The sequence below is a fragment of the Echinococcus granulosus genome, assembly GCF_000524195.1.
Source record: "Echinococcus granulosus chromosome Unknown EG_S00001, whole genome shotgun sequence".
NCBI lineage: Eukaryota > Metazoa > Platyhelminthes > Cestoda > Cyclophyllidea > Taeniidae > Echinococcus > Echinococcus granulosus.
Genome location: NW_020170381.1, coordinates 1,908,870 through 1,921,197, shown reverse-complemented (window position 1 = coordinate 1,921,197; position 12,328 = coordinate 1,908,870). Strand labels below are relative to the sequence as shown.

Here is a 12,328-nt window from a genome sequence, read left to right as displayed (position 1 = left end):
TTTCTCTGCGCAAATACAATCGCAAGGGCAACGTTATAGCTACCTGGATTATGATTCCGACTGAAAGGCGTCTTCAATACCTCAACAAAGATACGGGAAATTTGTGAATTCCGGAGCTTTCTTCTCAAGTTACTTTTTCAAAGTGGGATTTTAATTTACTGAAATTTTATTCACTACATGGGTCACAATCAGGTCAAAAAAAATTGCTGCAGCATGAAGGGAAAGTGGATGACCAAGTGGGAAGGAGCATATGTCACTGTTACTTTTCTAGTTTCTTCCGCTATACGCAAGCAAATGCGTACAAAATAACAACAAAATGCAGATAGCAATACGCAGAAAAGCACATCCCAATCAAAATGTACCAAAAATAGACACCACACATATGGAGGCAAAGACAGGAGGTTTGCAATAACTCACGTCAAAAATATCCCCCTTATGGTCCTCTAGGATTAATCTTCAATCCATTTCAAAATAACCAAATCGTTCCATTTTTTAGGCGCGTGGCCAAAGGGTTGAATTTTACATGCATGATGGATCTCCGTAACTGGAAGCTGAAGTATTTGCTGACCCCGACCTCGAAAAGCGGAACGCAAAGGGGTGAGAGATGCGTATAAACTTTGGTAACATTTGGTGTGACTGAAGATCAGTAAGTGGGAAATTAAGAGAAGTTTACCTGACAAGAGCATGGGGTCTATTTGTTCACCCTTTTTCACATGGTCAGCTTCACCAGTTAGAGAACTCTCGTCCACCTTCAGGTCGTTACTTTGTATTATCACACCGTCAGCAGGTAGTAAGTCACCTAAAGACGAATAAAATGCGAGTAATGTCAGGAAGGAAAAAATATTGCAGGTTTTCTTCGTTGTAAGCCAAATGGTAGAGGTGAGTGAGAAATTGCTTGGATGGGGAAAAAAAGCATGCTTATGACAACCGATGACCCATCCGAACACACCGTAAATATAGTGAAAAAAAACTTCACTTGCCACTCATTTCTGATACCATGGACAGGAGCTCAGTGGAATCAAAGGTTAGCATCTGGCCCAATTTGCTTCAAGGAGCCTTCATGATTCCTTCCAGCGCAGGTGAACAGGTGTCAAACGGAAAAAAGTAAAACGAAAAAAGAGACAAGAAAGAAGAGAATATCGGCGAAACTAGGCTGATTACTACCCTTTCGACTAGGTGCCTAAGATGCGATTTTTAGCATACAGTAAGTATTATAATGCGATTGGATTTAAGCCTCCTATCGGGCATTCAGAACACAAGTGCAACACTCTCGAGAGTGCGTAAAATAGATGTGTATAGGAAGCAGGAGAGTGGTTGTGTGTTCATGTTCTGCAAGATTGCACTAATACTTGCGTCTTACCAAGGCCACTTAGTTGAAATCACTAAAAGTGCGGTTGGGGCAAAGGAAAATCTCATTCATGGATCCACTACAAAGTCAACCATGTTCCACACGCACCTCGCCGATCCGATCCACCAGGTGGCCATGAGACTAATTTTACAGCTAAAAGGACTATAATGGAATCTTAGGGAGGAGTTATACAATTGGCTATCTGTAACCTTAAAAAAGAGACTGTCTACATTTGAAAAAGGATTGAGTGTTTAATGAGGCGTTTCAAAGGGACATTTCTTTATGCAGAGAACCTAGGCTATTGAGTGAACCTGGAGAAGTGGACTTTATGGACCAACTAAACGAAGTCTTCTTTTGTGCAATAAACGTTGGACATTAATTCGTTTCAGCTAAGTGAGCAAAATCCAACCCAAAGAATCGAAATGGACAAGAGGTGGGAACCGTTAAGTCTCTCGCCTTTAGCAGGACTTTCAGGTCAAGTGCTCAGTACAAATCGTAATGAAGGATGAATACACAGCAAAACACATAGATATGGGACACCTATCATTATGTAGTTAACATCCCAAGGCTAAAAAATACTAGGGACAAACCATTTGATGACAAAGCGGTAAATTGAATCCGCCGCGACGTTCCATCAAAAATATTCCGAAATGAGATGAACTTTTTATATACCAGTGATAAAAACGGAAGAAGACGTTATGCACACTTCAGCCGAATAACCAATCTTTCCCTTCCATAATGGGAAAACAGATATGAGCAAAGGAGCGTCGAATGTCAGAATCACTGAAATAATGTTTATATTGCTGTCTCCCCTTACAACCATCCTAGTACAAGAAATTGATGTAGGCCATCTGAATCCCATTACTGTCTCTAGATCTAATACAGTATCAAACTGTACTGATTTGCGTTGTTTGGGTTAGTTCCAGCTTCATAGCACTTGTATCACATCAAACGGTAAGATAGTGTCTACTTTGTGCTCCACCAGCAGCTGTAATCCGAAATTGGGTGCAGCAGTAAAACTCTCCACGGCGCCGAAGTAACCACCCATGGATCATCTAGACCTAAGTTCGCATGATCTGGGGGGAGAGGAGGCAATTCCGTAAATTAATGGCGGAACTGAGTGCTACATTGGAATGCAAGTATGACAGCACTACTGAGACAATGATTTTAAAAATAAACTCTCCTACAGCGTTCCCTCATATATTTCATTTGAAAAAAGATGAGGAGTGCCTTTACTTACTAAACTACTGCCTGCGCACGCAAAGAACAAAACAAATTAGTGTTGTTATAAAAACATTCCAAGTGCAAGTGCGTGTAAAGGCGGTTTTGTCAATTAATTTTCAGTCTTTCCTGCATGAAAACGCTTAACACGGGAGTCTGACACTGCGTCACCGAGCCCGACTAACTCCTAATCAAAAAGATAGATTGCAGTTGCAGTGACATGGTAAGAGTATGGAAACAAAGAAATTAACTCTGTTCCGCTCAAAGTAACAGAATCCGAAGAGTAGTAGTGCCATTATATAAAAAAATTGATAGTAGAATAAAAAATATCCATTGTAGACTGAGTTGTTGAATAAACTTGTGGATTAAACAGCCGAAAGATGGATCAATAAAGTCCTGAAAGATGGAAATGGCAGCCAAAATCGAGCTCCTACTCGTGTTCAGTTTATGATTCTATGCGCCAAAATGAAAAATGCACACCGTGAGTGCACCCTAACCTCCTGCTTGAAGTGAGAAGTGCAAGAGAAATGGGTGATGGGACGTACCATACTTGATGAGACAGATATCGCCAACAACGATCTCTCCCACGAGGCACTCGAAGAACTCGCCATCACGCATGATGGAGATGCGATGGTCCGACTCGATTTTGTCCTGCAGTCCTCGAAACTGACGCTCCTTCTGCCAGTCGTTGACAGCGGTGACAAGGACCACAACAAGCACTGCGCCCAGGATCGCTACACCCTCGATCCAGCCGGCGTCTCCCTCCGTCTCGTCCCCTCCCACGCTGCCTCCGCTGTCTATAAGGCAGTACACAGGCCACCGCCATCCTGTGAAAACATTCACATGCATGTATTGAACTCTGACTTCCATTGCCCACTCCCTGATTTGGTTCCCACATTGGGGTGCCCTAGCCGTCAGATTACCCAGATACCTACGCACGCGTCTGCTAATGGACGTATAAAGTGTGGCTTTCGTCGTAACCTGCAAAATGTTAGTAGATTGACATTGCAGATTTAGGACGGGTTTCAGTCAGATATTTTCCAACGACCAATCAGGCAAATCCGTAGCAAATCAGCAACTGAAGGAGTATCAACCAGAAGAATTGGAAAAAAGGACATTTTTGGAGCTACTAATGCATGAATGATGGGTAATTATACTTATTGGGTTGTCAAGATACAAAACACAAACGCCATCATCAATCACTTTAGCAGTATCACAGATAATATACAGTATTAGGCAAGCCCATCCAAACAACTGCTTAGATAGCGTAAAAAACTTTAACTAAAACCTATTTTTAAGAAAACAACGTCAAAGGCGAAGCTGGTTAATTTTTATAGGGCTAACACTTATTTTCGTAAAACGTAATGAAGCTAAGATGATTAGGTGGTATCCAACATTACCAAGCACAAAGACCGAATGAGGATTCAGGTCAAGGCGTGGCCGCTCAATCTCCCTTATTTTACGGACAAAAATGTGCAGATAAGAGTCGAGACTTGAGATGAGAGTTCCTAATTCGTGATGGTAGATGTAACAATCTATTCCATTTGAGTTTTGGATAAAGGCGTAGAGTCAACTTACAACTAATGTTTAAGGGGGGGGGGGAAGTGTATCGACAAAGTGAGAAACTAAATAATAAATAAGGATGAGGTGAGGGAACAAAGATGAATTGAAGCTGCATCTTGATTGTAACAAATGGATATTTGAAAAGTGTGACAATAAAACAAGTAGTTTCCACCAAGGCAGAAAGAACCGCTTTCCTGAAGTCAGACCGTTTATCTCATTAAACTGAAAAAACCCAGGTAAAGCCGCCAATGCAAACTAGACAGTTCATTTTCCAGAATTATCCAGTGTCAAATCCAAACCGCCGAAAATCACTTCATGCGAGACAATTCTCCAACATGCATCACTTTACTTCTGTGAAGGAAAAGTTGGCTACTTTTAGGATAACTTGAAAACAGGTACTCAAGCAGGCTGGCCAGAATAAATTTTAATGGGATTTTAAAGAGGGTTTCATATTTTATAGAGAATGAATACCACCCAAACCCATTGTAAAAAGCGAGGTTTTTATTTACAAGGGCTCGATCGTTTTCAAAGCTAAAGTTGCATAACTTTACCATGATACGATGACACCGCGAGCCCAAAACCAATGTTTGGTTTCTGATGCATTTAAAGTGGCGACACGGCACGTCACCACACATGGCCACATTCTGGTCGGGATTCATAACTATTCACAAAGATCAACACCTACGTCTTGATACATCGTTCGTCCCGCCGTGCAGTCAAGCAAATTCACTTCAGTGATGTTAATCTTGACTCTACAAACAGTACACGCCTAAAAAAATCGGATGCTCCTCTCTGACTCATCGAAAAAGTTTTAGAGGAGTGCTGCTTCGGCGACCAGTAGAAGATCGCTTTTCATTGGGGAAAGGGGAAGAGATCGGGAAGAAAGGGACATAATTTCCAAACGTGCACACGCAAAGAAAACTAAAAAAGCCTAAATTTCGCCAAGCTGCATCCAGCAGAATAGAAGCAGAAACGTACATGCGATAGGGAGTGTGCAAACGAGTTGTCCAAATGGGGAAAGAAAATTAGCATACCCGTTATACACCCCTCACCTCTACTCGGTATGATTTACGAAGGTTCAGCATCAACGAGATGCGAGAAAGTATTTAATTTTACATAGCATTTAAATTGCAAAATAGTGGGTGAATGCCATTAACGGAAGGAAAATACCAGAAACGCAATGCTTTCGTGAGATATGCCACACTTGAGGAGGATATACTACAATAAAGTATAACATAAATTCCACTCAAATACAGGGAACTGTAGGAGCTCCTAATTGTCAGTTGAAGGGATTCGAAAAATAGTTAAGAGAAAGGCTTAAAAAGAGTGAGAAAAGCCAAACGCACAAGGGTTGGAAACGTTAATGGTGTCGAAGACATCTAAAACATACTTTTAGATTGCAAATACTACATGCGCACTCTTTATTCTGATAACTAGGCATACACCACACGGGAAGAACTACTATCAACACAGGACGAGCAACATTTGATATCAATCATATATTAGGTGCTGTGTTATCAAACTCCAAACTCGCAGCTCATAATACGCCACTGACGAGCATAAAATAGATGTCATCCTTTAAGAACATCTTGGCATAAAGGCAAACCTATGATCCAGGCTAAGAACCAGCCACAGATTTAATAACTATAGGGATAAGCAGTAGGTGAAGTAGTTCTAACGTGAGAAGGGGCAATAGGATACAGTAATTGTGAAGGTCTGAGCAACTGGCTGTCATGGACTACTATAATCGTGATTCATTCAGTTAGTTATTCGGACAAAATTTTCCAAGGCATCCAAACAGAATGAACCATTTTGTGCGAGCTGTTCGAGTGAACTTAATAAATCACAGGGGTTAGTGTGTTTATTACCGACCACAGCCTCACTCTATTAGATTTTGCATTCCACGAACGTTGAGGCAGAAGTAGTCGTTTAACTCTGGCGGTTAACCCGCGATAGATTGTCAGAAAAAGTGTTTTTTGCAGATAACTTACTACCTCGACGATCTGCCCGGACATGTATGGTCAATAAGGAAGTATAGCCTTAGACCTCTTCGATGGAGGTTCAATTATTCAGTGTGGATAAGTTTTCTGTAGTCTGAGAGCCCCGAGTTGGCCAAGACAGTACAAAATGTAATTTCGATTAAGCATCCAATGGGGGACATTCAATAATGGCGTAACACTTCGTTTAAATTTTACACTAAGCTCGCAAATTTGAGCGCTGTTTGCCACTATTTACGTTCAGACACACATTTTCGGCAAGAGCTATTCAGCAAAATTCCGCCAGGAGCATTGCTGACAACAGACATGTCATCTAAGCATAGGCTGAAGTTACCCTTGACAAAAATTAAACAGCGCGGTTTTAATACCTTATAATAACCATTAGTGCTAAACCTTACAGCTTTTAAGAAGAAATCAGTGAATTAGGGAGTTTCATACCAGGATAAAATACGTGATTCACTTAAAAGACCTCTACCTTGATCATCTGCTAATAACATTACACTTTACCTCACTACTTTCAATGTTTGCGAATTCACCATCACAACGAATTCAGGATTAATGAGGGATTAGAAGCATCTGAAATGGTATGCCTAAGTGGTGGGTTAGAGCTGATTGAGAGGAGAGAATGGCCATTATTAGACGCACACAAGTAGACACACATGGAGAGGTGGCCGAATAAAGAGATTGCATACTAAGGATGCAGAGCGAAATAGACTGAAAAATGAGTGGTGTGCATTTCCCCGCCGGCAAATACGTAAGTCGAGATGTTGCGGTCCCGTGGCGTTTTATGCTACGATCGCTGCTATCGCTTCTGCTTCTGCACCAAAGGTGACACACATTGACGTGCATTCTTACAAGTTTGGGAGCAGAGTATAGCAAGGAGAATTTTTTGACTACTGAACCTAAGGTCCTCCTGAGGGTTCATCAAATAGAAGTGGTAAATGTCAGAACGTACAGAGAAATTGACATCATTTCATAAAAAATAAGTAAAAATAACAATCGACGCGATATTTAACCCTGAAGTGGTTCTAGGAAAGTTGAAATACATACTGGAGTAGCCGGATAACAGTACTGGCGAAATTTATGAGTGTGATAGAAGCAATGGGAAGTAGCTTTGATGGTAATTATAGTCGATATAGGCGTAAAAATCTCGTTCCATAGAGTATTCCAATATAATAATATAGATCTCAAAATAGCATATTTATTATCCGCGAGACAACGCCATTTTTGTAAAACGGGAAAAAAATAAGAAGTACACCATACATCAATGGCGGAAAAATTAATAGTGTAAAGGTGAAACATCATAGGACACATTATGGATGAAGCATAAATGCATATTGCTATCTAGTTTTACGTAAATGCTATCTGACAGTGTAAATGAAATCACTATTCACTAGTAACTACAAAAGTATACAAGTAAGAAATTCTACAGTGTCTAAACAAGTGAAGAATCTGCATTACAACAAAATGCAGCCTCTAATTAGAACGGATATGGAAAATCATATCTATTACAGTATTACTTCCTAAAAGAACAATTTAGGGGTAGCAAACCTATCTTTCAAAATAAATCTAAAGTGCTTGCATTAGTAGTAAGCCAGAAAACTTCAAAATGATGAATTTGAATGCATCATTCTTTGCAACTACTTCTGGCAAAAAGATTTTAATAGCAATTAATACAGAAGGTTTGGCAAATAATAGGACAATCTATTTGCAAAGTCATTGAACTTCACGTCACCGATTTCCCCAAATTCGATATCAATATGATCACGAGAGCGAAAAGGAAAAAGACACCTGGGCAGACAGGGCAAGTAAGGTGCTGAAACAAATGCTTAGACGATATGGAGCAAACTTACACTTGCTGTAAAGGGATAGCGCAAGAGAAACCACTGCGGCAGCCATCAGGACTATGAGAGTAACATCCTGCAACGCTTCCCACATAAGTTGCAGGAAGGTTTTCGGGGGCTTGGGAGGAATCACATTTGATCCAAAAACTTTAATTCGTTCTGCTACTTCAGCACTATGTACACCTGAAAAGCGAAGTAAATGAAAACTGCGTACGACGTAACTTATTAAAAACATGTATTATTTGGTTCGGGCCGGTCGCCACCAGAAGTCTACTTATATCACGAAATTTCAATATCTTTGAGAAGAACCATCATTTGGTATTCATGCATGAGATGAAAACAGCCGCATTGGAGATGGAAAAAACTCCAAGAACAAAATTCTGATATTTTCAAAAACACAACTTAAAATATCCAAAGCAGTCAACAAATAGCGTCAGTAAAAAAAAACTTATAACCACACAATAGTGCAATCAAAGTCACTGATTAGTCTCACCGCTGTTGGGAGATGTTTTTAATCGTTTGCATAGTCCATTCACACCATCATATCGCGATTTTATGTACTCTATGGCTTCAAGACCACGTAGTTGCATCATTTCCTGGAGCTCAGAAACTGTGACGCCGTACGACTTGTACGCTGCATCTGAGCTACTTGTAGGATTCGGTGGCATCTCAGATGTACTCGGGAATTAACAGTACGATAAAAGTATGGTGGATGAGGTCGAAAAGTCAGTCGGCCTTTCAGAAGAGAGAGTCTTAAAGTGTATGTTTTAGTAGAAGTCCACGCGTATGGAAAAGCCGAATATGCATAGCCTACAAAGTGGCATTAAACCAACGGCCAGCAGCACCACTCAAACACCCAGACAAAACTTCGGCATTCAAAGTGGTTGTCAATTATGCATATAGCTTTTTGATGCATCAAAACAAAATCAAGTAATTGTACAGTAAACAAACAGCACACAGAAGCATTTAAAAATAACCATATTTAGTCAAATGTTAATTTTTTATTTGTTGCTACTTTATGGTTTTATCCTCCTAATTGTAAGGCTGTTGCATGAGACAACATTCAGATGTTTATGCACTTTGGAATTTATAGAGAAGTGATTAGTACTAGGCTATCTTACGCTTTATGCTATTTGCTGCCTGTTGAGCTTTGCTATTTGTGCTTTGCTACTTTTGACTGTCATTTTTGTACTGTTTATTTCTGCACTTCTGAATAAATTTTGAGATCTCGTTCATCCAGTATAAATGTGGAGTATTTCAGGTCTACTTCAAAGCCGTAACAAGTTAAATACTATGGAGAAATATATACTACTGATTTATTAAGGCCCTCATTTACCTCCTGTTCCTCGGCCTTCATACCCTTCGAACGAAGAGAGTGGTTGGATTGGAACACTTTGTTCAGCGTCAATGGGGATAGATACTAGTTTGGGAGGACCTAGACAGGGTTCGAGCCTGCTCCCACTCCCTCTCTGAAAGGTACATTTAAACAGCATATGAATTACACTAATGCATAGAATAGTTGAAAGACTGCTGCCATGGCTCGGAGACCATATTGCAAATGGAAAGCGCAACCCCTGATGCTGATGTGTCCACGTGGTTCAACTAACAGGCAAGATATCAAATCACCACATCCATACAGATGCGTATTTGCAGTACATTTTTGCTGAAATACACCTTTCAGGCAACAGGTCTCCTAGTTGGACAGACCTGGTGACAGAGATAATGTGTTATTCCTAAAAGAGATTGCGCAGTTTACCTTCTTGTAGAACTTTTGCTATCCATGCAATTTTCTTTTCTCATGCTTTTTTCCACAACAATTCAGGAGGTAGGCCAAATCTCCCCTCCTTCGCAACAGACACGGTCCTTGACGAGTGGATCAGGCACTCCAGAGTTGACCTCCGCTTCTACCCAAGCAGATCTTGCAGGCCCCTCCCTACAATCGGTTCCTATCTGCTCTAAAGGCCATAATGACTTCGAAGACCGACTTTGGGAAGTGCAACACACAAGTAGCCCAACTCATCACTTCTCGGCAGGAGAGGGTGTTAGACAGCATTGTTATCCATCGTGACCGATGGACAGGTGAAGATGATGAGGAAATGCTGTAGTATGGAATCAAAGTACGCTGCAGGAAAGGAAGTACACATAACAGCAAGTGTGCACAGTGCCTCAAGCAGGATCTGAGAAGTTTATGACAGTGGAGTGAGTGCCATCGTTCTGATTGAATTTGCAAAAACTGATGAAGAAGTGCACCAAGTGCTGCTTCTGATTGCGTTGTGGTCTACAGGAAGCTTTTTACTTGAAAGGGAGTAGGTGAAGTTGTTTCAAGAGGCTGAAAACCTGAAATCGGTTTGGAACACCTAAGCCCTTAGCATTCCCTGATTCATTAATATAGGCAGTTCTTCAGGCCTTAAACTAACAACTAGGACATTTACAGGAAGGTAAAGTGCTTGAAGCTTCCAGCAAGGGGTGTTAATAATCTTTAGCCACTCAGGACTTTATTGACCTCCGTCGGAGGGGCATTACCTGCAGAAGTTTCTAAGTGTACCCTTCACATCGAGTGCTTTACTAAACTCGTTGGTCCCTCATTGTCGATGGGGAGAGAGAACTGGTATATACTTTAGTGGCAGATTTATTCTTAAATGTTGCCAACGCTGAATCTCTAAATACCCGAAATGCTAAAGAGGTTCACTCCCTTTTACTACAACACATGGAACCTCTGTAACTAAGCGTAGCAATCAGTGCCAACTTGGAGGATCTCTTTTTTGCGAAACTCTGCTAACTTCCGAAATCCTACTATCCCTGCTTCTGATTTAATCACTTATTTTAGTACTTCAGAGTCGGATGCAAATCCCACACCTAATGCGGAAGGCAACTCCAGACCAACTGCATTAATTGAGTCATTCCCTCGAATCATTCCAAGTGAAGCGACGACATTGCTAACAAGCCCAAACTCCTTTGTAAACTGCCGCAGATGTGGTGGTTGCTGCAATGTGTGATTCCTTTCATTACTCTTGTTCCATAGTGTTACTTTCAGGTCTACTAGCTGCGCCAAACACACGTCCCATTGCGGTCGCGTTTAACCGGTTTTGGATGTGGCCTTTGCGTACTCCGTAGTGCCTTCACGCTAGGAACGGTGGATCTTTACGCTTTTTCCATCAACAGCAGATAAGTTCCGATAATATTTTGCATTTCCCTACATAACACACAACGGATGGGTCAGAATCGACCCACGTCTCTGTGGCACCGTTCTCTTCATGTTTACCCTAGCATTCTATCACGCGTTTGGTCAATGACCTGAAAAATCGCAGACTGATGTTTACGCTTCAAATAGGTTTGTTTATGCCTCAAGTCGATTGGTCAGTCGGTCAGTCTAGCAGATGGGTTTGGTGCCATTCTGGCCATCAGTCATTTCAAGTTAGGGCTGCAGCGAAAATGTCTCTCGTAGCTACTTTGTTGCTGCTTCTCCTCTTTACAGGCGGCCTGACGCAGTACTGTGACCAGCGCAATTGGCAGGTTCTCTCCCCACCCGTCGCTCTCCACGAGCCCCTCTCCAGCGCGATCATCGACTATGTCAACCGCGTGCGTCTTACACCCTCAAGCTCACATTTATTGAAATATAAGTTCTGTTTCCTGTGACTTGAGAGCTATGGCATAATTATTTTAGCTTGGATGGTAGAAGAATTTGATGCAGTCATTCTTGAATCAAATTCTTTCCTTCATTTGGTCATTCCTTCATTCAATTCCCGTTTAATATCAGGCCAATTAGTCCCTTTTAACTAGAGATGATTCCAACATCTTTTTCAGTTTAAATTATCCTGATACCGATACTATTCAACTAGCTCCTACTTTGGACCTTGTAATCCTTCATTGCTACAGGCTGTTGAACCATATTTTCACTTGTACACCCCATTTCAAATACTATGATTCCAGTTAATTACTTGTTTATCAGTAAGATAAAAGGCTCCGAGACCATTTACGGGATATCATTTTCTCTATACACGTAAACCCATTGAAATCAGTATTGGTTCTATGGAAGAATGAAACGTACTTCAAAACTAAGCATCATTTACATACACTTCTTAAGTTAATCGAACTTTGACAATTTCTCTCTGATTAAGTATCACGGAGTCGATTTTACATCCAATATGGCATGCAATACTAATTCCATGTATGGTTATAATCCATTCGAACCTGGTTTAAATTTTCTCAACCATAGCAAAATACAATGAGTGCACTGAGATTCATCAAAACCACCCGACTTTCACGCATTGCCACAGATTAACACCACCTGGAAGGCAGAGCCTTCGAGACGGTTCACCTCCCCCTCGCAGGTGCGCCAGCAACTGGGAGCTCTT

At 41.1% G+C, this 12,328-nt stretch overlaps 1 protein-coding gene across 1 annotated transcript in view; it reads right to left on the bottom strand. All coding sequences in view use genetic code 11, as the record gives it.

The window, feature by feature from the left end:
* The window catches only part of EGR_00223 (Plasma membrane calcium-transporting ATPase), a gene marked incomplete at both ends in the record, with an annotated part of 39,684 nt that extends 31,043 nt beyond the window's left edge, over nucleotides 1-8,641 (bottom strand). Inside the window, 4 exons of the mRNA XM_024489472.1 lie at nucleotides 674-799; nucleotides 3,115-3,366; nucleotides 7,983-8,156; nucleotides 8,467-8,641. Of these exons, the coding sequence (XP_024356150.1) occupies nucleotides 674-799; nucleotides 3,115-3,366; nucleotides 7,983-8,156; nucleotides 8,467-8,641 (727 nt within the window). The remainder of the gene's footprint in view (nucleotides 1-673; nucleotides 800-3,114; nucleotides 3,367-7,982; nucleotides 8,157-8,466) is intronic.
* Nucleotides 8,642-12,328: the final 3,687 nt, after the last annotated feature.